The sequence below is a fragment of the Micromys minutus genome, assembly GCF_963924665.1.
Source record: "Micromys minutus genome assembly, chromosome: 5".
Classification (NCBI taxonomy): Eukaryota; Metazoa; Chordata; class Mammalia; order Rodentia; family Muridae; genus Micromys; species Micromys minutus.
This window is the reverse complement of record NC_137974.1, coordinates 58,042,069-58,069,812: the sequence shown is the minus strand read 5'-3', so window position 1 is coordinate 58,069,812 and position 27,744 is coordinate 58,042,069. Positions and strand designations below refer to the sequence as shown.

Here is a 27,744-nt window from a genome sequence, read left to right as displayed (position 1 = left end):
ACCTTCGGACTGGAGCTTTACAGTGTATGTCCATTTCAGTTCCTTTGATTTTCTAATTTCGGAGGAAGAAAGCAAAGCAAGGGGGCTGAGGGCCGCGAAGGGAGGGGCAAAGAGGGCTGGGGGTGCCAGGGCGGAGTGGCAGCGCGAGGTGTGGCCGTGCGCAGCGGGGGTGGGCGCGGGGCGCAGTCGGTGCGGGGCGGGCCACGGCGGCGGGAGGGGAGAGGCGGGCTCCGCCGGCACACGCCGCCCCTGGCAGGGGGCCGAGCGCGCGCGAGGAGCCGCTGCCGCCGCTCGGGGTCGCCTGCAGCCCCAGATTCCCGAGCGCTCGGCTGGCATGGCAGCCACCTCGGTGCCGAGCCCCGCGGCCAGCTAGGGGCGGCCCCCTAGCCCAGCCCGTCGGATCCCGCTTGACTCTGAACCCTGGGGACGCGTCGCCTCCCAGCCGGAGGTGAGAAGCTAAGAGGACCCGGTGGGGACCTCGGGCCCAAGCGAGGTGGAGCGAGCGGGGTGTGGGGGGACTGTGAGAGTCAGGCCTGGGTGGGTGGATGTCGAAGGACCCGGGCGGAGATCTCTTGCAGCCGGGAACTGGGAGCCGTTCCTCCCCCCGGCCCCAGACCCCACGTCCGGTCGCGCTCGCCTTTCAGTACTGTCCCCATCCCTATGGACCTCTCTACCTGGATCGCGAGCGCAACCTGGCCGTTCCCGCGCCGTGGCCACGCTCGCTGCTGCCCATCCTTTGGCTTCTTTCCTGCAGACCTGGCTAATGGGCTCCTGCCTCCAGTTCCTTCGCCTGCTCATCCCTTCCTCGCCCCCACCCTTTCGCTCCCCACCCGGGGTCTTCAGTCACTGGGTCCCTCTCCTTCTCTGGCTCCTGTCACTTGGAACCGGTATTAGTGCCGCTATCTCCGTGTCAAGCCGCTTCCCAACCAGTGCCATCCCACAGGTGTCTACACGTCTGGCCGTTTATCCGTCCGTCCCTCCTGAGGCCGGAACTGACCATGCCCAGCGGCTGCCGCTGCCTAAATCTCGTGTGCCTGCTGTGCATCCTGGGGGCAACCAGCCAGCCTGCCAGAGGTGAGCGTGCCCCAGGGATTGGGTCCCGGCTCTCCTCAGCGGTCCTCGCAGGCACACTGACCTCTGCCGGCTAGAGACGGCACTGCAGCCGCCCCATTCCATCGGGCGGGCTGGTGAGGAGTAGGCGCTCTCATTGGAATGGGACGCTCGGCTCGGCTCGTCGGTGCCCATGAGTTGGGTCCGTTTGACTGCTAAAACCTCTGCCCAGTCCCGCGCCTGGGAAGCCAGACTCTAACCCAGACTCAGTACACCACACCAATCTCTTTCAGCGGATGACTGCAGCTCCCACTGTGACCTGGCCCACGGCTGCTGTGCTCCTGACGGTTCCTGCAGGTACTTCAGCTGCACATGTGCCTTTACAAATCCTTTATTCCCCACTTTTCGGTCCTCCACACCTAAGAACAGGTCAAAAAACCCGCAACAGTATCTAGGCGCTTAAGACCCTGTTGTTTGTTTTTACAGAACAGGATGACCAGTCCTTCACCCTCACCTCATTTTGCCTCTTACTTAAGAGTTTGTATATCTAGTTCTTTACTCTCTCAAGGGCTTCTGTCCCTCAGGATACCCATAGAGACACCTGAAGCTTGAGAGTTTAGGGACTGAGAGCCGCAGGAAAGAGGAAACGGAAGAGAAGGGCTGCAGGGGGAGGGTGGCTGTTTCTTGGAGAATTCTGCTACTGACTCACCTTGGCAGACTGGGCAAATTCTGTGGCAGAGAAGGGTTTCAGTGAGGGCAGACACTTGGCATGGAGTTAAGGTACTTGAGACATCCTCAGTGGGCTTATAAAAAATAAGTTGCCTGGTAGCACCTTTAATCCTAGCACTGGGGAGGCAGAGACAAAGCAATCTCTGAGTTCAAGGCCAGCCTGGTCTACAGAGAGAGTTCTAGGACAGCCATGCTACACAGAAGAACCATGTCTCGAAAAACAAAACAACAAAAAGTCATAGAGCTGGTGTGGTGACACAAACCTGTGACTTTAGTGATTGTGATGTGATGCTAGAAACATCAGGATTCCAGGTTAGCCTTGTCTACTTGGGATAAAAACCAAAACACCCCCTCCCCCAACAAAACAACCCTGCCACTCGGTCTGAAGTCTGAAGGGAAGTAGGTCCTGCACCTATTTGGGGTTGGTCTGCTTTTCCTTTGGGGCTGTTGTATATTCTACTATCTTCTAGAAGCTCTGGTTCTACCTTACACATGCTAGCACATGCACACATCAACACACACACACACACACACACACACCCTGACCCTGCGCTCTCCCCACCAGGTGTGACCCAGGCTGGGAGGGGCTGCACTGTGAGCGCTGTGTGAGGATGCCTGGCTGCCAGCACGGTACCTGCCATCAGCCCTGGCAGTGCATCTGCCACAGTGGCTGGGCAGGGAAGTTCTGTGACAAAGGTAGGATGTATGTGCGATTGGCTCTGGAGTCCATGTGTTCTAGAACATCCATTAACAATTCCTATTTACTGAGCACCTGTTGCGTCATGTTCAATTCCTCAAATACTCTTTTTTATCTGACCCTCCCTTGGGTTTGGAAAGGCTATTCAATCAACATCACCCCATACAATTGTATGCATTTTTAAAGACTTTTAAAAATGTATATATGTGCTTTGTCTGCATGTATGCCTGCAGACCGGAAGAGGGTATCAGATTGTGAGTCGCTGTGTAGGTGCTGGGAATTGAACTCAGGACCTCTGGAAGAGTAGCTAGTGCTCTTAACTGCTGAGACATCTCTTCAGTTCCAAATTTTAGCCACTTGAAACATGATGAAACTATGGTCCACAGAAGAGCTGTAACTTGTCTAGAGTCAATTTGACCCAGGCTACCAAAGCCAAGACCAGGGGTTTCCAGAACCCTACTTTAGTATACTTTTTCCAGGCTACTGGCCAGGGGTAGGTCTGAAGTATGAGCCACAGAGCTTTGGATGTGGACCACATGGGTCTTAGGGACCATATGAGGACCTATCCCACATCTTCTTACCTCCTCTCCAGATGAGCACATCTGTATCTCACAGTCACCTTGCCAGAATGGAGGACAGTGTGTGTATGACGGGGGTGGTGAGTACCACTGTGTGTGCCTGCCAGGCTTCCGTGGACGCGGCTGTGAGCGCAAGGCTGGACCTTGTGAGCAGGCAGGGTGAGTGCTGGACGGGGGGGGGGGGGTCTGGTGTCTAGGAAAGAGGCAGGATTGACAGTAAACTGGGGGACTAAGAGTCAGGCCCACGCAAGGATGTCTCAGGATAAAAAAAAAAAACCCACTGTGACTGTGCGCCTGGTTCAAATGATCCACCTTTTGTACCTGAGCTATTTCTTCTTTTAAATGATGTTTTGGTGGAGGGGGGTGGCGTGGGAGGGGAGGCACCAAGGACTCCCTTTACTTTCTTACAAAAGCAGACATGCGGCCATAGAGCAAGCTGGCTCTTCCTGTGCGGATTATGAAACCTCCACAGGGCTGGACTTGCCCCACTTCCGCTACAGGCCTAAAAGCCTGTGGAGAGAACAGCCAGCTCTGCTCTGAGCCCTGAGTTTGGGCCAGGCCACGTGCTAACTGCTTGATATCAGGTTCTCTCATTCAACCCACTCGATTTGGCTATTTTTATCTTTAAATAAAATAAGTTTTTTTTTTTTTTTTTTTTTTTTTTTTAAATTAAGGTTATTTGAAACTGAGAGAATGGAAGGGAGGAGTCAGTGGTCAGAACATTGATCCTTGGCAAGTTGATACTGATGCTCTCTCCTACCCCCACCTTAGCTTCCCGTGCCGGAATGGAGGGCAGTGCCAGGACAACCAGGGTTTTGCCCTCAACTTCACATGCCGCTGCTTGGCAGGATTCATGGGTGCCCACTGTGAGGTCAATGTGGACGACTGTCTGATGCGGCCTTGTGCTAATGGTGCCACATGTATTGATGGCATAAACCGCTTTTCCTGCCTCTGTCCTGAGGGCTTCACTGGACGCTTCTGCACCATCAACCTAGATGACTGTGCCAGCCGCCCGTGCCAGAGAGGGGCCCGCTGCAGGGACCGCGTCCATGACTTTGACTGCCTGTGCCCCAGTGGCTATGGTGGCAAGACTTGTGAGCTTGTCTTACCTGCTCCAGACCCTGCCACAGTGGGCACCCCACAAGCACCCACCTCAGCTGTAGTTGTACCTGCCACAGGGCCAGCTCCTCACAGTGCAGGGGCAGGCCTGCTAAGGATCTCAGTGAAGGAGGTGGTGCGGAGGCAAGACGTTGGGCTTGGTGAGTCCAGCCTGGTTGCCCTGGTGGTGTTTGGGTCCCTCACTGCTGCTCTGGTCCTGGCCACTGTGTTGCTGACCCTGAGGGCATGGCGCCGAGGCATATGCCTCACTGGATCCTGCTGCTGCCCAGCCCCACACTATGCCCCAGCTCGGCAGGATCAGGAGTGTCAGGTTAGCATACTGCCAGCAGGGTTCCCTCTGTCACCAGACCTGCCTCCTGAGCCTGGTAAGACCACAGCGCTGTGACGGAAGGGGGCTTTCTAGCTGCCTTCCTTACCTCCTTTCACCTCAGACTGTCACCAGCCCTCAGCTTTGGTACACCCATCCAGGAGATTTCAGCCTCGCATCAGAAATATTATTTTTTTTAAAACACAGAATGTAAGATAGGAATTTTATCAAATAAAATTATGAAATTGCAAGTGGGCTTCTATGGAAGACAACCCGGCCCAGAATTCTGAGTAAAAAGGCCCACGATGGCTGGTTCTGGGGTCCTACGGTCCCCTTAGGAGTGGTTTTCATGGAGGAAGCCAGGGTGCTGTGTGTCCCCTCTGGGGAAGTGGAGGAGAGGTAGAAGCACAGAGGAGAATGTAAACCAGCAGGCCTGGTGGGAAGGAGCACACATCCCAGTGGGAGGCTCAGCATCCTGCAGGAAGGGAGTGGGTTCCCTGCTGGCTGCTCTGCAGGAGCTGCTGGAACAGTGAATGGGATTGGCTGCGCAGGGCTGAGGGGGTGTCCAGTTCCAACACCCTCCCTGCTTGGAGCACCAGCACCCGGTCAGAGTTTAGGATGGTGTTGAGCCTGTGTGGGAGAAGGCTGTCAGTGAGGGTGGAGTACAGAGCCCTAAAGAGAAAGCTGACCTCATCCCTCCAGCTGCAAGGTCTGTGCCCACAGGTTTGAATCCCTGGGTCTGTGCTAGTCTCTCCAGATAGTGTGCCACCAAGGGCCTTGATCCACTATCTGTCTCTGGGGGTCTGGTCTCCCTCTGTGGGTCTTTATGTCTCTACTGTTCCCGAGGATTCTCACACCTGTGGGCAATGGTCAGCACTGTCTTGTTGGCAAAGCGTTTGCAGATGGTCTGCTGGAGCAGCTGGTCTGTCTTCTGGTCCACACTTGCAGTGGCCTCATCGATGCACAAGACCTGGACAGTGTGCAGCAGGGAGGGGAAGCAAGAGGGGAGACTGTAACCTTCTTACTTGCATCACCTTCAGCTTTGCCCTGAAACCTCCCTCCAACCCGCCTCCTCCCTCCACACATCCCTGCCTCTTGGAGGCTGCCTCTTGGAGGTCTCTTCCTTCCGGCTTACTTTAGCGTCTGTAAGAAGGGCCCTTGCCAGACACAGCAGCTGTCTTTGTCCTAGGGACAGGTTCTGGCCCCTTTCGCCCAGCTCCCCGTCCAGGCCACCTGTAAGCAGAGCACCTGTAAGTCGTTGCCAGTGGCCATCCTTTGCTTCTTGCCTGCAGTCCTGGCGTACCCAGGACTCACCCATGGCCGTGGCCACCTCACTCAGATGGCACTGTTCTAGGGCTTGCCACAGGGCCCTGTCCTCGTGCAGGCCCTGGGGGTCCAGGTTCTCCCGGACAGTCCCGCTGAACAAGAAAGGCTCCTGGGGGATGACAGCCAGCTGGGATCTGGGGAACAAGGACATGAGGGTCAGGCTGGAGATTCATCCATCTTCCTGTGGTCCAAGTTTACCTATGCGACCTGGCACTCCTAAGGAAATCTGGGGATAGGAACCCTCTGCTTCACACCCTGTATCCACAAAATCCTCAGTGAGTCAGTCCCATCCCTAGGACAGCATGGTACAGTGAGGAGCACCAGAGAGATCAAAGGCCTAGGCCCTGGCCAGGATTACGCTTCATCGAGGTGTTCAAAGCCAGAGAACAAATGGCTGAACTGTGTCGAGGCAGGAAAAGGAGAGTGGGAATAGGGTGTAGGCACTTCCAAGTTGGAGAATGCCAAGGAGCCAAAAGGTCACGCATAAGGTCAGACCAACACAGCTTTAGAGGGAGTGCCGAAGAGGCAGGGCTGGGGCCGACAAGTGCTCTTAGCTTAGGGTGGAGCTTCCTTCCCCTTCCCTTGTGGAACTGGGAGAAGGTGACACGAAGATAAACTGGGAATGGGTGGGGCATAGAGCTCAGATGAGATCACTTGTGGCCAAGCACAACTGACCCAGACCCCAAGCTGCTCCATGTACTGCCTGCTAAGCTTGGGGCCCGAGGGCTCATGGCATCTGGGAAGATAGTCCCTAAGAGGCTCTGACTTAGAAGGCAAAGACTAGTGTTCGGAGCAGAAGGTGTATTCCGGGAACTATGAAAGTACCTAAACCTGGGGCAAGGAAGACCCACTGAGCATCAGCTGTGACAGTGGTCGCAGCTTACTTGTCCTCACCTGGCCACCTCCTCTTGCCCATTGGACCTGGCTGTCCTATACCTTCCTAGAGGACTACCCTCCTCCTTCTTCCCTCCTCCCAAATCTCCTGACTCCCAGACCTGAGCTCAGCCAGTTCCAGCTGGCTGGTGTCCACACCGTCCAGGAGTACTCGCCCTGCACTGGGCTCCAGCAGCCGGAAGAGCACCAGGAACAGGGAAGACTTGCCGGAGCCTGTGCGACCCACAATGCCTAGCTTCTCTCCAGGCTCCACGCGGAAGGTAACCCCATCTAGGGCATTTGGCAGCCCTGGCCGATATACCAGCACCACGTCCTGGAATTCCACACTTCCCTGGGTCAGCCAGCTGATGCGCTGGTGGGGTGACTGTGAGAAAGGGGTAAAGGAGAAATGATGGCGAGAACAGGGTTGGAAGAGTGAGGAACAGCTGGCATGAGGGCAAAGGCAGAGGAAACGGGGACGGGGTGATGGGAAAGGACACAGGAAAGAGATGGCCAGGAGCTAAAGAGAAAGGACTGGAAGGACTGGAGGATGCCCCATGGGCTGGCAGCCCTGACCCAGGGCAGCAGAAGAGATGTACCTGCAGTGGTTGGCCATGGGGCTCCTGGGGAATGTCACAGGAATATTCCTCCAGTCGTTCAACGCTCACCATCATGGCTTCCGTCTGTGTGAAGCTGCTCACCAGGCCTGACAGCAGGCCCGTCAGAGACAAGGCATAAGAAAGCACGAGGCCCACCAGCCCTGTGGAGAGGAGTACCAGCTGCTAGGGGACCCCTGGATACTGAGAAGTGTGTGGGGGAGAATCCCAGCTTTGGATTGTGGATGTTCAAGGGCAGAGGAGCAGGCTGATGACAGGACCGGGGCCAGGGGTGGGGTTAGACCAGCTGGAAGCCCTGGCGTATGCCTGGGGAGGGAGGCCATGAGGGGTAGCAGGAAGATGCTAAGGTGGGATGGTGGCAGGCAGAAGGGCTATGGACAGGAGCAAGGGAAGGATGACATCACAGGTCTGGGTCTAGTCCCAGATCCACCACTTCCTGTGGATTTCTTAGCACTAAAATGATGACGGTATTGATGATGTATCCTCACAGGGAACACTGGGGTAGGAGGTAATGGTGGGTTGGGGAGACATGCAAGGGGGTCTGGAACAATGATATGGAATGACTTGCTCCTAAAGTAAGTGTGATGGGTCCCAGGATGGCACCTGGGTTGGCAAGGCCCTGCTGGTGCTGTACCAGGGCAATGCCCGCGATGGCGCTGACCACTACTGCCCCCATGAGCTGCAGTCGAATGTCCAACCACTGCATCGTGGCATAGGAAGCAAACTGGCACCTCTGGTTCAGCTCCAAGAGTCGCTGGTTCTCCTCTTCAAACCTGGAGGAGGCAGGGAGGAAGACAAGCCAGTGCAATGTTATATGGGTCTCACCCTTCCCTGTGACATGCATCCTTCCTAGAAGCTGACCTACATACCCACCTTACTCTCTCCCGAGTGTCCCCCCCCCCCCCCCCGTCTTCCCAAAGAGACTGGACTCCTTTGTATGCTTCCCATCACCTTACCCCACCCCCAGCCCCGGACTCTGGGAGATGTACCTGTAAGTGGCCCCCGCAGCTCGGAGCACAGGGAGCCCTGCCAGGGTATCAGCCAGATGGGAGTAGAGTGGAGACAAGGTGAGGCTGCCCAGGCGCCGCAGCTCCCGGAAGGAAGGCCTGTAGCGGCGCTGCACACTGTAGTAGATGAAGCTCAGAGGCGGCAGCAGGAGCAGCAGCCAGGGCAGACCAGAACCTAGGACAGCGAGGAGGCCCAGCAGGCCCATGGAATTGGCCAGCAGTATGTTGAGGAGGAAGGGCAGGCTGTCGTCTACACAGGCTACGTCTGAGGAGAAGCGGTTCAAGACCCGGCCAGATGGGGTGGAGTCATAGAAAGTCACTGGTGCCTGGAGAAGGGAGGTGGGTGGTCAGGGTCAACGGCTGAAGAAAATGAGCTGGTGGACAGGTGGGTGTGGGGTGAGGTAAGAAAGATGGCCTGCAGTAGATAAAAGAATAATGTATCCCCAGAGGTGGGCGGTTGAGAAATTGGTAGAACTTGGAGAGAACTATCTCAAGGTGGAGAAGACTCCAGTTCCTCAGGCTAGGGGCAATCTTACAAAGCATTCACTGCCCTCTGAGTCGGACAAGAGCAGAGAGCCAATCCACAAGATAGATGCTTTAAGCTATCTGCCTGCAGCTGGAGCTCAGCATTGCAGTCGAAGGGCTTGGGTTCTGAGCCTGGCCATGTCAGCACAGGTGTATAATCCTAGCATCCAGGGCTGAAGGCAGAATTAGTTCAAGGTCATTGTCATGGCAACGAGAAGCCCTACCTCAAAACCACAAATCAAACCAAAACCAAATGAAAGCTCGGGTAGAGTCAGGTCTTGGATCCCAGGCCTACCGCTTGGGAGATGTGAGACCCCAGGAGAAGGAGTTTGTCTTGCTAAGATTCCTGATCTTTGTCATAAAAATGGGGACAACAGGAACTTTCTACTCTAGGGAGTTCTCACTTTTCTGTAACAAATCTATGCCCATTCTGTTAGAAAAGTGTGGGAACAGTTGGGCTCGGTGGTGCCTGCCTTTAATCCCAGCAGTTGGGAGGCAGAGGCAAGGAGCTTTCTGGGAATTCAAGGCCAGCCTGCTCTATATAGTAAGTAGCTGGACAGCCAGAGTTATGTGGTGAGATGTCTTAAGAAACAACCAGAAAGTAAAGACAACAACGGGACTCGATCTCACCGGGCTGTGAAGTGGGCTGTGCGGCCAAGGACTTGCTGCTCGGACTGCTATTGGGAGTTATAGCCTCAAATGCAGCATGTTTCCTCTCCTCCCCCTCTGTGTCTTCATCTGCATTTACTGTACTATGTGAGGCAGGGACTAAGTCCAATGACTTGGAAGTCATACTTAGGAAAACCTAATTCCCTCACAGCCCGGTGTCTTCTCCTTGGCTCATGGCAGAGAGGGAGAATAGTGGGTGGGTGCTCCCAGGCAGCAAGCAGGGAGATCCAAACAGTGGTGGGCTCACAGACCACGTCTCTCCCGGAGCTCAGAGCTTTGGTTCCCTAGCCTGCAAAATGGGGTACAGGGTACCTCGCAGAGTTATTGTGAAATTATAGCGGGTTAATAAAGGGCATAGGAATAATAATCGGTAAACGAGCCTGGGTGTGGTGGTACGCACCTAGAATCCTACTACTCAGGAGGCAGAGGCAGGAGGATTGAGTGTTGGAGGTAGTGAGAGCCTGTTGCTGAATTAACAACTGAGCACTAAATAGATAGATAGATAGATAGATATGGAAAAGCAAAGAACAGAATACACAGCAGCAGTGCATCTTAAGTTTACTTTTTTTTTTAAGGCAAGAAGGTCTCACAGGCTGCCTTTGAGCTCACTATGTAGCCCAGGCTAGCTTCACACTCAGGATGTTCCTGCCTCAGCCTTCCAAGGCTGGGCTAATAGGTGTGCACCACCGTGCTTGCCAATAGTGGATCTTTGAAATAGCTCTAAATAAAAATTGTGAACAATTAGGATTAAAAATACATGCACTGGGCTAGAGAGATGGCTCAGTGGTTAAGAGCACTGACTGCTCTTTCCAGAGGTCCTGAGTTCAATCCCCAGCAACCACATGGTGGCTCATAACCATCTGTAATGGGATCTGATGCCCCCTTCTGGTGTGTCTGAAAACAGCTACAGTGTACTCATATACACAAATAAATCTTTAAAAAAAATACATGTGCTAATCCAGGTATAGTAGCACTTGGAGGCAGAGGGAGGCAGGTCTCTGTGAGTTCAAGGCCAGCCTGGTCTACAAAGTGAGTTCCGGGACAGCCAGAACCACATAATGTGACCCTGTCTCAAAAATAATAATACATGCACAAGAAATAAAAAAATTTAAATATGCATGTACATAAAACAGGCATTCTGCAACAAGCAAACAAGAAGATAGCAGATTAGATACCCGTAGTATTAATTAACAGTTAAATACCCTTAGTAAGGCTGTTTATCAAGGAAGGGAAATGGGAACAGAATAGACATGTAATAAAATAAAGACCACAAGGAGAAAACAAGCCTTGCCTGACTTGCAAAGCCAAGCCTTAGCACCTCAAGTCCAAGATGGAACTCTGAGGAATTTTCTTTAATTGCCCTGTTTATAGATGACAAGCTACAGGCTTAAACCATTAGATCAAAACCAGGCAGATACTTGGTTCAGTAGCTTCTGGGTCTGAGATTATTAGGTGCTGCTCCATCTGTCAGGAGCTAGTGTAAGGACTGGGAATGTGGGATGTAGGCAATGCACTAGAGAGGCATAGAGGCTGGGGCTCTCCTGCACGGCTCCATGCCCTTACCATGAGGAGCCGATGCAGCAGGCGGTGGTGAAGGCTGGCAGCTGCTTGTAGGGCACCTGCGGCAAAGAGCACAGCCCGGAGAAGGGTGCAGAGGGAGTTGACCCCGGCGATGGTTGCATACACGATGAGGTAGAAGTGGACGTCTGAGGAGCCGTTGGAAGAAGCTTTGTGCAGTGGGATGCTGAGCAGTGGGGAGGAGATTGCAGATAGTCCAAGGCAGGGCTGCTCAGAGCACCCCTCCGTTCTCTAGGGCCACCTTTTCCCCACCCTCTAAGATACACAGCTCTAAGCCCGTCCGTGCCCTCCTCCCCCAGAGGCTACTGGAGAGCACCAGGCCTGCTCCCAGCCTCAAATACTCACTAGAGGCATCCAGGGGAGAAGATGAGCAGCCGTGGGGAGAAGAGTCCTGTGGAGCCTGGGTTGGAGGAAGCCAGACCCTCCTCGGAGCTGTTTCTGCCTGTCTTCAGCTGAGAGAGCCAGTGAGCGAGCCACCAATCAGCACCATTGCGCGTGGCTGGGTGTACATGGGAAGGAACAGGATGCAGAGACTCATCTGCTTGATTCTACTCAAACATCCACATTCTCTGCCCTCCGATGAGTCTTCCCTCCTCTGCACTCTGGGCCTCTGCATCAGACACTAATCTCAGTACTTCCTACTGCTTATGTCCCTAGACCTAACACCCTTCAGCTCTGTGGACCACATGACCAATTTTTGTAGAATGGAGCTTGCCTGAGTGGCAGATGAAAAAGGGTAACTATGGAAACCAATTGTGGTGGTGTACACCTATAATTTACACACTCAGAAACTGAGGCTGGGGGATTGCAAACTCTGGCCAACCAAACCAGCCTGAGATGCACAGTGAAACCCTGTCTCAAAAAAAAAAAAAAAAACAACAACAACAACAAAAAAAACCCAAAACAATATATTTTTAAAAAGATGGCTGTGATGGGCACTGAAGAGATGGCTCAGCAGTTAAGGCGATGTGCTGCTCTTGCAGAGGACCCAGGTTCAATTCTTAATACCCACATGACTGTTGGCAACCATCTGTAACTCCAGTCCCAAAGGATCTTGTGTCTTCTTTTGAACTATGTGCACCAAGCATGCACACAGTGCACAGACACACACGCAGGCAAAACACTCATGCACAGAATGAGTAGTGTTTTAAATTTCAAAGCAGGACTGTGGTGGAACACTACGTCTGGCTGACCCCGGGGTATCCTTTTGTCCCAGCTGCTGTCTATGCTTGGAAAGGTTCGGAGCTTTGTGGGGATTCTACAGGGTGACTGTGGTCACGAGCACCTGGACAACATGGCTGGGGATTCGGTGCAGGCGGCAGTTAAGAAACTTCCAGGGATCATCTCACCTTGCATGAGGAACAAGGAGATGAGGATGGCAGCAGCCAGGCAGCTGCCCATGGCCCTCCAGTATGCTCTGTATACGTGCAGGGCCACAGCGCCCTCGCTTTTGCTCTCTTCTTGCACGAGGCGACCGGATGTGTTCTGCTCCACCTCCAGCTCCTCTGTGGTTCTCTCTAGGTTGTGGACAGATGGGGACTGGCCTGGGAGAATCAGAAAGGCCTCAGAGGGATTATGCTTGAAATATGAGTGCTTTACAGGAGCGGGCAGGCTTTAGAAATGATTTGCATTGTGTGCCAGAGAAAAGCAAGGCCGTCCGGGGCCCCACAGCGTGGCCTCTGACATGCACGTGCAAGGTCCTGGCTTTGACACCCAGGACTCTGAGGGAAAACAAAGCCCAAAAGACCAGCAAACTTTCCCGTGGGCAATGGCACACCTGCCATCCCAGCGCTCAGTAGGACTGTGTGTTTGAGGCCAGTCTAGGCTACACAGTAAGTTCCAGGCCAGCCTGGGCTGCAGAATAAGATCCTGTCTCCCACCTCTGGGCCATACCTGAATCAGTCACTTGTTCCTTCTCAGCCCAGGCTGTGGGGACAGCTTGTACCAATGGTAGAATCTCAGAGGGAGGCCCTGGACAGAAGCAGGGGAGGAGGCTGTTACAGATCTCCATCACGCCTTTGCAAAGGAGTGTGTAATCCCACCTCCCCTGGCCATCCTCCCTGGCCGACCCGACTGGACTCCTTGGATCCACGGCTGCGAGTCTAGCCAGTGGAAGTTCGAGAAGACCTATGGCTAAGAGCTGGCAACCTGCCACCACCTGCACCATATCATCTGTCACTACTGCGGAGCCTGTCCCCAACTTCTAAGTCAATTCTTGATCTGGCTGGGCCTCCCTGTTTCCTGGAGCTTTGCTGAGAGCTCTGCAGGTGGCCATGCCCCTCTGGATAATAATCCACCGGAACTTTGCTGCTCTTTTCATTACAAGAAGATTGTTCCTGCAGGTCACTGCTCACTTCTGTGGAGCCACATGACTGCTCTCCAAGTTCCCAGGCAGCCAGGCTCTAAGCACTCAGGCACATTGTCCCACACTCCCCTTTCCCCACCTCCTGTTTCCTCATGCTGATCCTGTGGGGGCAGGAAGAGCTGACAGCTGCACTCAGGTCACATGTGGAGGGGTGGCAGGATCTGCTCTGCATGTGACACTATCTGTCCTATCACGCCAGGGCAAGTGCTTTCTCTCCACATTACCTGTTCGGACCAGGTGCCCGGCCTCCATCAGCAGCACCACGTCAGCCCTCTCCAGGTACTCCGTGCGGTGGGTGCACAGCAGCCGGGTGGTGTGTCCCAACACTCCCAGGATGCACCTGTGTAACAGGTGGTTGGCCACATCTGCATCCACAGCAGCCAGAGGGTCATCAAGGAGATAGAGCGCTTTCTCCTAGACAGAATAGACAGACAGCAGGCACCATGACCCAAGTCCTCTGGCTCAGTGGCTCTCCTAGACCAAGGTGTCAAGGCAGCCGGAAAAGAAAGGCGCAAACAACTCTACAATGGTAGGAAGATGAGATGTGAGGGTAGACTTCCTACCCACTGAGTATGAAGTCAGAGATGTGGGTCTGCTGCTTACTGGGTCCCAGTACCCCAGGCCTTTATTTTTGCCTTGAGCCTGAAAACCGACTGGATAGGGTGGCCAATAACTAGGGACACGGAGTGGTGGAGTGAGAAACCAAACACAAGGGGAAATATTCCTAGCCCTTACTCAGCAAGTCCTCATAGCATTGGAGTACTTCTCTGACCTACCAGCCTACCAACACCTGCCCCCTCACCCCTTTAGCTTACCTGGTAGACAGCACGAGCAAGTGCAATCCGGGCCCTCTGTCCCCCGCTGAGGGTCACACCCTTCTCTCCAACCTCTGTCTGATCTCCAGCAGGCAGGATCTGAAGGAACAGACACCTGGTGGTTAACAACACTCACCCTAACCCCCCCCCCCGTGCCCTGTCCCACCCCTGTCTCCTGTTCCTTTGTAGGAAAAAGATAATGTGGAGATCAAAAGGGGTTATAAGCTTGAGACTGTATTTCACTCTGGGACAGATGATTCAGAGGCAATTCCAATCCAGCAGCTACCGAACAATTAATGCGATGGTTTAAATCTGAATGGCCCCAAAATCCTACTTCTCTGAATACCTGATGCTCAGTTGGTAGAACTGTTTGGGAAGGATTAGGAGGTATGGCCTTGTTGGAGGAGGTGTGGCCTTGTTGGAAGAGGTGTGGCCTTGATGGAGGAGGTGCGGCCTTGATGGAGGAGGTGCATCACTGCAGTTAGCCTTTGTCATTCCCAGTTAGCTCTCTTTGCTTTGTGACTATTGTCTCAAGATGTGAGCTCTCAGCTACTGCTCTACCACTATGTCTGTCTGCTTGCGCCCTGCTTCCTGTTATAAAGGTTATGGACAACTGCCAATAAACTCTTCTTCCATAAGTTGCCTTGGTCACGGTGTTTTATCACAGCAATAGGAAAGTAATTAAGGCATAGCAACCATCTCATTTGAAGCCAGGAAAATCTTATAAAGTTCGCATTATTTCCTCTTGACAGACGGGACCAAGGAATAGGTAGGTGAACCACCTTGCCTATAGGATGTGACGTAAATGATAAAGGAATGCAAGATGTCCCTTGATCTAAATCAAAGGCCTTCTGGAAAAGCAAGTTTCATATGTATTTAGGTAGGTCAATGGTGACCATGGTCTTAGAGGAGATGGGGATTGGTAAAGAATCCATAGGAAAAAACTGATTTGTCTTTGATGCTTTTAGTACCTGGCTTGAGTGTATGAGGCAATGGGTTTGGCAGCTTTCAAAAGGATCCTAAACAAGACCTTGACTCTTCTGAATCTTCCTAGTTAGGCAGGGTTAGAGGCCTCAGGGCTCATCCAGCTGTCTTGAGCAACATTCTCCCCATCTTCCTGTGAACCTCAGAGGGAAGTGGGACCAAGCAGCTGAATACTCTAGAAGCCCCAAAGGCTGGCTGCTTACTCTAGGCGAGTGACATCTGTGCAGGAGCCCTTTCCAGAGAAGCAAATGGAGTCTGTAGTATTAGGGACAAACAGGGAAGCAGGCAGTTGAGGGCGTCAAGCCAGGTACTCACACTGAGATCATCATTGAGGGCGCAGGCCTCCAGCACCTCCCTGTACAGCTGAGCATCAAATGTCTTCCCAAACAGGATGTTGTCTCGGATGGTGGCACACTGGATCCAGGGCTCCTGGGTGGCCAGTCCAAAGCCTTTGGACAGGTCTGACACCGCCACCCACCCACACAACCTGCAGAGAGTCAAGGAGGCATGGGAACTAGCTCCTTGTTGGGCCCTTCCATGCCCAGGCCCTGCCTGCGAGAAGCATCCTCAGATGTGGCTGACGGCCTCTAAGGTTAAGGGGTCCTAGCTGTAGGCTCACTCTGGTCTGGAGGAAATGGCTCTTGGGTTCCAGCCCGGCAGTCACCTAAAAACATGGCCCCCCTCATCTCTTCACTCTCTCTGGACCTCTTCCTTAGGTAGCCACACTTTCGGAAAGGACAGCTGACAGTAGACTCTATGACCCCAGTGAGCTGGTCCTCAACCCGTGGGTCGCAACCCTTTTGGAGTCAAACACCTTTCACAGAGGTGACTGAAGGCCATCAGGAACCACAGATATTTACGAGATGATGCACAACAGTAGCAACAGCAGAACTGCAGGAGTGAGGCAGCATGAGAATGATTTCATAATTGGGTCCCCACACCATGAGGAACTGTGTTAAAGGGTCGCAGCATTAGGAAGGGCGAGAACTGCTGCTCCAGAACAGCAACGATCTCACCTGTTCCGTTTATTTAGCTAGTTTCAACTTGTTTTCTTTCTATCTTTCTTTTTTTTTTTTAAAAAAAAAAAAACTATTCCTATGTTTAGGTTACCAAATCTATGAGTATTGAGGCTTACTTTCTGCTTTTTTTAAAAAGACGTATTTATTTTAGTTATGTGAGTACACTGTTGCTATCTTCAGACAAAGAGGACATCAGATCTCATTAAAAATGGTGTGAGCCACCATGTGGTTGCTGGGAATTGAACTCAGGACTGCTGGAAGACCAGCCAGTGCTCATAACCAATGAGTCATTTCCCCAGCCCTTTTGTTTGTATTTTAGGGACCAGTAAATGAATTTCAAACCTAGAAAGTCCCCCCATGTCTAGAGAATTCGTATCTTTTTAAAAAAAGATTTATTTATTTATTATATATAAGTACACCATGGCTGACTTCAGACACACCAGAAGAGGGCATCGGAACCCATTACAGATGGTTGTGAGTCACTATGTGGTTGCTGGGAATTGAACTCAGGACCTATGGAAGAGCAGTCAGTGCTCTTAACCACTGAGCCATCTCTCCAGCCCCTCATCTTGTTTTCTGACACAGGATCTCATGTATCCCAGGCTGGCCTTGAATGCACTGTGCAGGCAAGGATGACTTAAACTCCTTACTCTCTTGCCTGTGTCCTGAATGCTGAGAGTACTGACTTACGGCACTGAGGGCAGTTTTGTGTTGTACTATGGATCAAACACAAGGCTGTTGTTCATGTTGGGTGAGTGCTCTACTAATTAAGCTACACCCTAGCCCAGATTTACTTTGTCTGCCTCCCCATCTCCAGACTGAAACCTCCCTAGAAAGGGGCTGAATTTTACCCTTTTCAGTATATGTGTTGTCCCCCACCCCCTCTGCCATTTACCTAGTACATTCTCATACAGCTGGAAGCCAGTAAATGGCTACCAAGAGGGTGAAACCAGAATCAGGAGCACACTGAACATTCATTACCTGTGGAGCTCCCCAGCGACGGCAGCCAGCAGTGAACTCTTTCCACAGCCCACCTTTCCCACAATGCCCACCAGCATACCCTGTAAGGAAGCCACACAGTAAGCACCGCCTGATTGTAGAGGAAGGGCAGCCCCCAAACAATGCTTCTCGGGACCTCAGTTGGGTCTTCAGAAAAAGATGTCTCCCCCACCCCACACCGGGAGCCCCAGTGACTGCCTTGCATCTCTGGAAAGCTGCTAGCTTTATTCTCACTTGCACGGCCTGTGAGGGAGAGACCTGCCAGAGAAGAAAGGAAAGTGTCTAGGAACTCCTGAGGTACGCTGAGGCAAGTGTGGGAGGAGGGATTCCTGTTTCCGGGGGAACTGGGCTGCATTACATTTTCCAACACAGTGGGCAAAAGGCAGTGCTCTGTAAAATGTTCTTTTCTGAGATCTGCAATTTAAAACACTCTGTTCTTCCTTCCTTCTTAATTGCCATGTACATTCACAGAGCTATTTTCTGCCTTAAGAAGAACGTTTACAAATGTTCAGGGATCTTGCCAGCTTTGTCCATGATGCAGACACTGTGCTAGGGCTGACCTGTCTGCTGCTCAGTGGGATCTGGGAGTGAGGGATCAGGTCTCTGGTAGCTTCGTCCTTGGTGGCTAAAGCCTTCAAGTTGGAAGACTGACTGCAGTCACACTTCTCCTCAGCACAGAGCCCACAGACAGCACGAGGCAAACATGCAGAGGGGAAGGCCAAGAGTGCTGCAAGTTGAGGCCTGGTTCAGACTGCTTCTAAGATCCCTGTTCTTGCTTTGGACTCTGATTCATCCATGTGTTCTTACTGCACAGTCTTGTTTGCTTAGGCTAGCTCCAATGAGTTTCTATGACTTCTGTCTATCTATCTATTTATATAAACCCCCAACACAGGAGCAAAATTCCTTTGAAGAATTCCAGCCTTGTCTTGCCATAACTAAGAATAAAAACAGAACATTCAACAAAAGCCAGAAACATGAGCCAAATGTGGTAGAGGCAATTCAGCCATTGCTGGGGAGCTCTGGGTTGAAATGTGGGGCAAAGGGTTGGACAAAGGTCAGGAGAGTCGAGATTCAAACCCAGGGTGAAGAAGGGTCACCAACCTGGTAGGGATGTTCCCACTCTAAGTTCTTAGACTACATATGCCATGACAGAAGCCACAAGGCTTGACCATTTTCAGAAGACTAAATGGTGGATCATCTAGAAGTCCTTGGAAGGGGCTGCTCTGCCTGTCTCCCAGGTTCCCAGCCTGAAATGATGGTAGACAAGCCCTGGGGTCTGTTCTGACCCTTCAGCTGGAAAGGGACACTGCAGGGGGAATCAGACACACCTGCAGAGTATGTGTGAGCTGCCTAGAGAGAGGTGTGAACAGTGTAAGGCAGTGAGGAGGAGTGAGGTGCACACATAAGGAATTATCTCCTCTCAGACTGGAACCCACACTCCATGCTCCACTCCCACTCTCTGGTCCCCCACCCCCAGTATTGCTGCATTAGTCCTTGTGTATCAATCTGGGCATCCTGCTTATCTGGGAACTCTCCCAGGTGTCTGTCCCACAAACCTTTTTCACTTGGAGGTGACTGATGAAGGTCTTCTGGCTTGCTCCTATTGGGTCCCAGGAGAACAGGGCTTCGTGCAGCTCTAGTACTGTGGATGGCTCTGTGGGGGGATCTAAGCAGGGAAGGTGACACTCACCCTTTGCTCCTCACCTATTGCTCATCTGCTAGAATGCAAAGGGCCTGGCGGTGGCATGTCACTGAGTCACCTGTCCCTTATCTACCCACCCAGAGCTGATTCAGTCTGAGTCAGTTGTCTAGATTTTGTCCCTGACTTCTCTGAAGGCATCCATGCATAGCATCCAACAGGCTAGGGCTGGAGAGATGATCAGTGGTTATGAGCATCCCCCAGTTCTGTTCCCAGGCTCCCTATCGGAAGGCTCACACTTGTTAACTTTACTTCCAAGGGATCCAATGGCCCCTCTGGCCTCTATGAGTATCTGCACACAGGTGCTTCACATAACACACACCCAGGCACACTCATGTACATATAAAATAAAACAAACCTTGAAACAACCAAAGGATCATATCCCCCTCCTTACCACAGATTCTTCCTTCCCTCCAGCCTCCCTTACCGGGGCAGTAGTAGGCCTCAGGGCTGTAGCTTGAAAGGTCGAGGAAACGCTGGATCCGGTCCAGGGAGACTTTGGATTCCAAGAGCCCATTGATCACCCAGGGGAAGTTGTTAAGAGGAAGAATGAGCATGTGCACAAGTGCCAGTGCTGTAAACACCTAGGTGGGAGGTGGAGGAGGACGGAACCCTGAGTCTGGCTTGGGTGACAGAGCTGTAGAGGCAAAACCAGGGTGGCAGATGACCTGAGGGGTAGGCTGGGCCACCCTGGGTTAGAAATGGCAGAGGTGGTCACTCTAAGGATCCTAGCAATTCCACATGCTCCTTCAGTAATGCTGGTTACTGTTTCTGGAGACATTCCCAGCGACTCACACTTGGTACGCACCGACCCTGATGCGGATGTACACACAAACTCCCAAGCATCCCTTCATAAGCACAGCCTAAGTCGCTCTGAGACCTTCTTATAATCTGAGTGAGAACCAAGGTCACTAGCCCTGGCCAGACTCAATACTAGATTGTGGATCCTCCGCTCCTAAGCCTCCTCAACAGCCTAACCCCAGTTAGACGGCAGCCTGGGTTATTCAGGGAGACTTTGTCTTAAAAAGAAAAAAAAAAAAAAGACCCTTCTCTATAAGACTTAATCCTAATTCTGAATGGAAGCTGAGGATAAAGGAAGAGAAAGAAATAAATTCCTTTACAAACACAAAGAGTTTAAAAAAAAAAAAAAAACCTTCAGCGAACACACTCTTAGTTGGGAAAGGACAAGGCAGCTAGGGGTCCTCTTTCTCCCCTACCCACAGCTAATGCTAAAGACCGGGAGCCACAGCTCCATCCCACATTAGTTCCTCCCCATTTCTTCCTAGGTCTATCCTCTCCCTCTATGCTGGCTAGTTTTATGTCAATTTGACACAAGCTAGAGTCATCAGAGAGAAGAAAGCCTCAATTAAGAAAATGTCTCCATAAGATCAGGCTGTAGGCAAGCCCATAGGACATTTTCTTAATTAGTAATTGGTGGAGGAGAGCCCAGCCCTTTGTGGGTGGTACCTTCTCTGGACTGGTGGTCCTGGTTCTATAAGAAACCAGGCTGAGCAAACCATGAGGAGCAAGCCAGAAAGCAGCACCCCTCTATGGCTCTGCATCAGTTCCTGCCTCCAGGTTCCTGCCCTGCTTGGGTTCCTGCCCTCACTGCTTTGGACGATGAACTGTGATAAAGAACTGAGTGAAATCAACCCTTCCCTTCCCTACTTGCTTTTGGTTATGGTGTTTCATCACAGCAATTGTTGCCCCTCCTAAGTTCTCACCTTGGTGGCAGTGAGCTGGTGCCCCATGAGGACGTAGGTGATGAAGATGACGATGCAGATGACTACTGGCAGAGCGGCCCAGAGGTACACACAGGCTGCATCCAGGTATTTGATGACACGGAGTCGTCCCAGCTCTTGAGACCGGTAAGCCTTCACCCGGTCCCCCAGAGCCTGCTCCCACCTGAAGAACTTGATGACTCGAATGCCACCGAGCAGCTCTGTCATGAGCTGGAGACAGGGACAGGAGAGTGGTGTGAAGCTGAGACACAGCTCACACTCCTTTTCTGCCTGCTGCCGGGTGGGATCTGGCTGAAGGACCCCAGAAGCCCCTCACCTTAACCCGTGCATCCTTGTGCCGTAGCATCTTCTGGTTGTTGGCCATGATTTGGGTGGCAATCACTTTGTTGACAGGTACCAGCAGCAGTGCCAAGACCAACCCAGCCAGGAAGGCCAGGCCCACCTGCTGGTAGAGCAGGTAGAGGGTGATGGCCAGCTGCAGAGGCAGGCCCCAGGCCTCATGGAAGCTGCCAGCAAAGTTAAGCAGCCTCTCCGAGTCGGTGCCTAGTAGGTTCAGGACTTCCCCGGTCGGAGGGCGGCTCGGCCCAAGCTTCAAGGCTTTGTGGTAGAGGATGCTCAGCACAGCCACCCGTGCCTGAAGTGTCACTTTGCGTACTTCATAGCCATACTGATTCTGTAGCACAGCACTAAGTACAGCACCACCAGCCAAACCCAGGACATAGAGGAGGCCGTGGCTTAGAGGCTCTTGCCCTTCCTCCAGGAAGCCCACCAGTAGGGAGAGCAGCAGAGGCCCAGAGAATCCCAGCATGGTCCCCACCAGCTTCAACAGTCCAAGGGCCAGGTAGCAACATCCAAAGGCTCCATACAGGGCCCTCCACAGTTGGGCCCCCTCCTTCCAGTGTGCTTGGAAGGCTCGGGCTAGGTAGGCAGGATGCAGCCTGCGGGGGAGGCGGCAGGTGTCCTGGGGCTTCCGGAGCTCTCCTCGGACTCCACGAGCAAGCAGGGGTGCCAACCAGGCATAGGAAAAGCGTGACAGCCAACTCTCCCCATCTTCGGCTACCTCTGTTTCTTGACTCTCAGAGGAGAGGAAAGGCTCGTGAGTCCAGCGCTCACGTGGACTCCCAGGGGCTGCCCAGCCTAACCCATAGGCCAAGACTGTTGTCAGCTGCAGAGTGAGAAGACACGCACGGCTCAGAGGGCCTGGGAGAAGTGGGGGCAGGAATGTACCTCGCTGGCAATGCCACAACAGGGTCAGTACCAGGGCTGGGGTTGGTAATAAGGCTGCTAGAGCCAAGGCCAAGGGTCCACGAGAACGGCCACGAGGAGAATGAACCAACGCCCACAGGGCCAGGCTGTGCGTGAACCAGGCCACGGCAGTCACACACCCTGCCAGCACCTCTAGCCATATGGGCCCTGGGTGTGACACCGGAGGCAAAACAACGGGAAGGAGGTCGAGCAGCGGGAAGATGGAGAGAAGGAAGGAAGCTGTGAGTCGGAGGCGCCAGCCAGGATTGAGAGGTTGGAGGTTATTGGTAGTCCTGAGAAAAAAAGAGAAGACACATACATCATGGCTGACACAGGGCTTGGACACGCCCACTGCCTCCAATGAGCTGAAGGAGGGAAATTCCCTTTCTGGTCTGCACGTGGCATTCCTGCCCTACTTTACCTGGACCCCAAAGCCTTTCCTTGCAGGAAGCCTTCCTAGATTGCCCAGTCCATTTTCTAATTTACCCACAGGTTTTCTGACTCATTCTTTTGCCACAGGTAGAAACAAGTCTGAATGAAGGTTGTATGTGCCATGAAGATTCCAACAAAGAAAAAAAAAAAAAAAACATGAATTTTACACAAGGATAAAGATAAACACTTTTTATAAAAAGGGTCCACACGAAAGTACCGGAAAGTCATCTGAAGCCTCCTGGGGAGACATTCGCTTATCTGCAGCTTTTGTCTTCTAACAGGAGAGCCTACATTTTACAAAGCCTCAGACTACTCTATTCCTGTCTTTTCCTTGATTCTAAGACATGGTGTACATCACTGTGTGGCCTCTCAGCTCAGGAGGAACTTCTTTTAGTTCTAAGTATATATCCTCTAAACATCAAAACGTTTTTCATAAACAACAACAACAAAGGTTTATATTAAGAATACAAAACAAGTAGGGTGGTAGTGCATGCCTTTAATCCCAGCACTCAGGAGGCAGAGTCAGGAGGACCTCTGAGTTGAGTCCAGCCTGGTCTACAGAGTGAGTTTCAGGATAGCCTGGGCTACACAGACAAACTCTGTCTGGAAAAAACAAAATCAAATACAGGGGCTGGAGAGATGTCTCGGAAGTCAAGAACATCTACCTGCTGCTCTTCTCAAGAACCTGACTTCAGTTCCTAGCAACCATGTCCGGCAGCTCACAATTGCCTACAACTCTAGCTCCAGAGGACCTTATATCCTATATCCTCTTCTGGACTCCATAAACATGTGTGTGTCATCTGTGTGTGTGTGCGTGCACTCACACACACACATACTTTATACACACAATACACTTGAATAATGGAAACAGCTGTGGACATACACACCTTTAATCACAGCACTAGGGAGGCAGAAGCTGGGGGTCAGTTTGAACTCTGTGACTTCAAAGTCAGCCTGATCTACTTAGCAAGTTCTAGGCCAGTCAGGTGTACTTAGTAAGATCCTGGAAAAAAAAATACCCTCAAATATAGACTAGGATGGTGGAGTTCACCTGTAACATCAGCAGTTGGGAGGTGGGTCAGGAGGACCATAAGCTCAAGCCAAAATTGCGCTATTCAATACCTCATCTCAACACCCTTCTTCCCACAAAGAGAATCTAATACAGGGTCTGCCATGACGGTACATGCTTGTAGTCCTAAGACCAGTTAAGATCTCCATAGGTTGGGGGACAGCCTGGTCTACATAGAGTTCCAGGCCAGCCAAGGCTACATATCAAAGCTTAGTCTTAAAAAGAAAATCAAAGAGAAAACAGTTATAGCAGCGAATATCAGAATGCATTTCCAAGTTCCTATAGGAGAAAACTGGGCAGGTAGAGATGTTCTTGCAGAGGATCTGAGCTCCATTCTGAGCACCCTCATGACAGCTCACGACCCTCTGTAACACTAGTTCCAGGGCACCCAATGCCAGACTTTTACCAGACATGAGTGTAGTGAATATATATGTGCAGGAGAACACTCTTATGCATAAAACTCTTACAGCATTTTTTTTTAAAAAAAAAAAAAGAACGAAATTGAGGTTAGAGAGACAGCTGAGCAGTTAGGAGCATTGGCTGCTCTTACAGAGGACCAAAAGGTTCAGTTCCCAGTAACCATATGGTGGGGCATGGCTGCCTGAATTACAAAACAGCAGAGGGTAAGGCTAGAGGTACACTCCTTTACTCCCAGTACCCAGAAGGCAGAAGCAGGCAGATCTCTGCGAGTTCTAGGCCAGGAGTACAGAATGACACCCTATCTCAACAACACAAAAGAAGCCATCACTCTGCTACCCTCTTTGCAGCGCCAAAAACATTTTAATTGTAAACTGAATACTTTAGTTCTTTTTGTTCTCCCTTGTTTTGAAATAGGATCTTTGTATGTGGCCCAGGCTGAAATCCTCCTCTCAGTCTCCAGAGGAGCGTAAACTATAAGCACTTTGCCTAGCTGTTTTATTTTGTTTTGTTTTGTGGTTTTGAGGCAGGCTCTCTCTAACTAGCCCTGGAACTCACTATGTAGACCAGGCTGGCCTTGTAGACTCACAGACATTCATCTGCCTCTGTCTCCCAAGAGCTGTGGAGCTAAGGTGTGCCCCACAATGCCTGGCCTGAGCAGGCTTGCTGTGGGTGTCTGTGCTAACCTCTAGGCTTTCGCTTCAGTCTGCAAAAGAGACCGAAGGACTAACTTGGCCACCCAAGAACTAAATATAAAATCAATGCGAGTTTAGCACCAACACCTTACAACACAAAACCAAGTTAGTTCTAAGGTTTTGATTTTGTTCCTCTTCTCCTTAGAGCTTCCCTTCAGCAGAGTCTGCATCGGCTTTTAGCCTAGGGATAGCAGGGCTTGGTGAATGGAAGTGGCTCACCACTGTTCCTATGACTTACACACAAGTCATCTTTTTTTTTTCTTTTTAGCTAAAACGTTTATCTAAGATTGCCTCCAATTCATGGCAGCTCTGTTCGGACATTTAAAACTGCAAGAGAGATGCTTTGGCAACTTTAAGGATATGCCAGGTGCCGCGCTATATGTTTAAACGCCGGTCACCCTCTCAGTCTTCTGCGGAGATCCAGAGAAGGCAGGTGACTTGCTCAACTAAATGCGAACAGTCAGCTTTCATTCTGCTTCTGCCCTACAGAGACCATGCAATTCCAGTGATAGCTGCAAGAGAGGTGAATTGGTGACTCCTTGCAGTCTCTACCCACCTTGGGGTGCCCAAGTGGCAGGCACTGAGGACAGCGAGGAGCGCGTGGGGAAGGACGCTGAGCACCAGCTGGGTGAAGCAGTGGCCCGTGGTGTCCCCTTCCCACAGCGGGAGCGGTCGTGCCGCGTCCGTGCCACACAGCTGGGCCAGGAGCCCCTCCATAGACACCTCACCTAGGCGGAAGGAAGCCAAGAGTGACAGGGCTCAGGACTAGGTCACCTGTTAAGCCCCGCCCCCTGGCCAGGACCGCCCCTCGTTTCCGCCTTGAGCTAGAGCCCGCCCATTCTTGCGGTACTTCCGGGGCTGGAGAGGAAGTCTCTGTACCGGGGGCAGGCCGGTTTCTAGATCCTGGTATTTAAGCTGACGCTTCTGTGTTCTGCTCCTGGAAGCCTGAACACCTTTGTGCTGAGTTTTAATATCTCGAGTGTTTGTCAGGGCGCTGCGCCACGACGTTAGGGCCCTCTAGAGGCAGGAAGACCTGTCAGCGGGTGCTGATCACCGGTTGTTTTTTAAACCGTGAGGATAATAATACTAACACTTGTAAACCTCTGCGCGTGCATACAGCTCTCTGTTGTCCTGTGCCTCGGGAAGCTGTCGCTAGAGCTTGGTGGTGTTTGTGCACTTTTCTGTTATTTGGCTTGCGCAGTGACCTAGCCCTCCCTGTCCTTGTGCAAATTCACTTTAAGACCTGTCCCTTGGGGCGCTCACTCACTTACCTATTGCATACTAGGTAACACATGCACAGCATTTCTGATGTTTAAAGAGCTAGAAAGCCAAACATGCCTGCCACTCTGAGGAATGCTTAAGGACAAGTAACAAAAGGCTATTCCCGTATCCTAAGGCTACAAGATCTTGAAAAAAATCCAATTTACTTGGCTTTCTTTCTTTCTTTCTTTTTTTAAACTATTTGGATAATAATACCAAACCAAGTATTGTGAAATTTGCATAAGTAACTTAAAATGTTTATGTCAAGACTTGAAGCGGTGGCTCGGAGATTAAGAGTGCTTCTAGCTCTTGCAGAGGACCTGGATTTGATTTCCAGCACCCATGTTAGGAGGCTCCAGCTTCAGGGATCCAAGGCCTTCTTGCTCTCTAAGCACCTGCACACACATACATAAAAACTTTAAAATGAATGCTCAAGTCAGGTGCTTTGCTTAGTCATTCCTAAATATTTTAGAGTAGTGGGAAAAATGGAAACTTGGTTCTCCAGATAGATGTGGTTTCTGATCCTGACCCAACAGTGTGATGAGATTAGTTTCAGTTTAGCTTTATGTTTTCAAGGCATATATTGGCACTTACTTCACAGGAGTGTTCAGTGTTGTGGGAATAGTTGTTTTGTTTTGTTTTTTCCCAAAAATATTTGCCTTTAGAAACTGAAGACCTTGCAACCAAGTTAGTGATATGCCTTGAGACATTTAAAATTATTTACCTGTCTTGTTTTCTTACTGTGTATTCAGTCTGTTTAAATTTATTTCAAAATATATTTCTGGAAGAAGGAAGTCCTATTCCTTTCACATGCCATGTTTTCATATATTTTCACACACACACACACACACACACACACACAAATCCTTTATTAGAGACTGGCAGAGATCACACACACAACACACAGATAAAAGACAGATTAGGCAACAAACAGAAGGTATAGGTAGAGAAATGGAGAATTAAATTCTTATTCTTGGCTTAAGCCCACTCCAAGGGGAAGAATGTTTTTATTTATCAGTGAGTTATGGACACACAATATCTCCTTCACATGAAGATCACCCTGAGAAAAGCAATTCAGCAGGTACTTGTGATGATCTTTGGGTCCCAAAAAGAAGCTCTACATTTCTTTTTCCTTTTTACAAACTTCTTTGCTTTTAGCCAGGCAGTGGTGCATGCCTTTGATCCCAGCACATTGGAGACAGAGGCAGGAGGATCTCTAAGGAGGATTCAAGGCCAGCCTGATCTACAGAGTGAGTTCTAGGACAGCCAGAATTACACAGAGAAACCCTGTTTTGTTTCAGAAAAAAAAAAAAAAAAAAAACCAACAACAAAAAAACAACCAGACAAAACTTATTTGTTTTTATTTATATGTGTGTGTGTGTTGCTTGCATGTGTGTCTGTGCAACACATTGATGCATTGCCTGCAGAGGCCAGAGAGGGGATCTGATCCTTCCGATCATATAGTATCTATATACTTATAGATAGTGGGAGGCTGCCATTCGGGTGGTCCTCCTCAAGAGCAAACTGTTCTCAACCACTAAGCCATTTCTCTATCTCGAGCCTGTATTCTCTTCCTTCTTCTTCCTCCTCCTCTTCTTCTGATAATGCTATAGAAATTAAGAAAATTTAGCCAGATGGTTTAGTGGATAAAGTCACCTACCTTCAAGCCTGAGAACCTGAGCTTAATCCCCGGGGTTGCCTTGGATGAAAGAGAGAGAAGCAGCCCTGACAGGTTGTTCTGTAACACACACGCACACACACACACACACACACACACACACACACACGATGGCTTAGCGGTTGAGAGCACTGGCTGCTCTTCCAGAGGTCCTGAGTTCAATTCCCAGGAACCACATGGTGGTTCACAGCCATCTGTAATGGGATCCAGTGTCCTCTGCTGGTGTGCAAGTGTAGATGCAGATAGAGTA

The 27,744-nt window shown here is 51.2% G+C and overlaps 2 protein-coding genes across 3 annotated transcripts; one reads left to right on the top strand and one right to left on the bottom strand.

Moving 5' to 3' along the window:
• The first annotated feature begins 363 nt into the window (after window positions 1–363).
• On the top strand, window positions 364–4,625 carry DLK2 (delta like non-canonical Notch ligand 2). The gene is made up of 6 exons (XM_080916995.1): window positions 364–448; window positions 944–1,074; window positions 1,344–1,407; window positions 2,345–2,475; window positions 3,069–3,213; window positions 3,826–4,625. Exons 2-6 carry the CDS (start codon window positions 999–1,001, stop codon window positions 4,556–4,558), a joined length of 1,149 nt encoding a protein of 382 aa, XP_080773121.1. The 5' UTR covers window positions 364–448; window positions 944–998; the 3' UTR covers window positions 4,559–4,625.
• Window positions 4,626–4,716: 91 nt separating this feature from the next.
• ABCC10 (ATP binding cassette subfamily C member 10) lies at window positions 4,717–25,306 on the bottom strand. 2 transcript variants are annotated; one of them, XM_080916994.1, is made up of 21 exons: window positions 25,113–25,306; window positions 21,015–22,236; window positions 20,681–20,908; window positions 19,384–19,540; window positions 18,814–18,923; window positions 17,240–17,319; window positions 15,555–15,726; window positions 14,256–14,354; window positions 13,665–13,854; window positions 12,969–13,046; window positions 12,425–12,619; window positions 11,421–11,574; window positions 11,061–11,241; window positions 8,286–8,629; window positions 7,900–8,069; window positions 7,279–7,439; window positions 6,802–7,064; window positions 5,795–5,940; window positions 5,616–5,713; window positions 5,338–5,450; window positions 4,717–5,110 (listed from the first exon to the last, which is right to left on the bottom strand). In XM_080916994.1, the coding sequence occupies exons 1-21, from the start codon at window positions 25,271–25,273 to the stop codon at window positions 4,948–4,950; spliced, it is 4,485 nt and encodes a 1,494-aa protein (XP_080773120.1). In that variant the 5' UTR covers window positions 25,274–25,306; the 3' UTR covers window positions 4,717–4,947. The 2 variants fall into 2 exon arrangements, with proteins under 2 accessions (XP_080773120.1, XP_080773119.1); XM_080916993.1 differs by having other exon boundaries at window positions 5,616–5,940.
• Window positions 25,307–27,744: the final 2,438 nt, after the last annotated feature.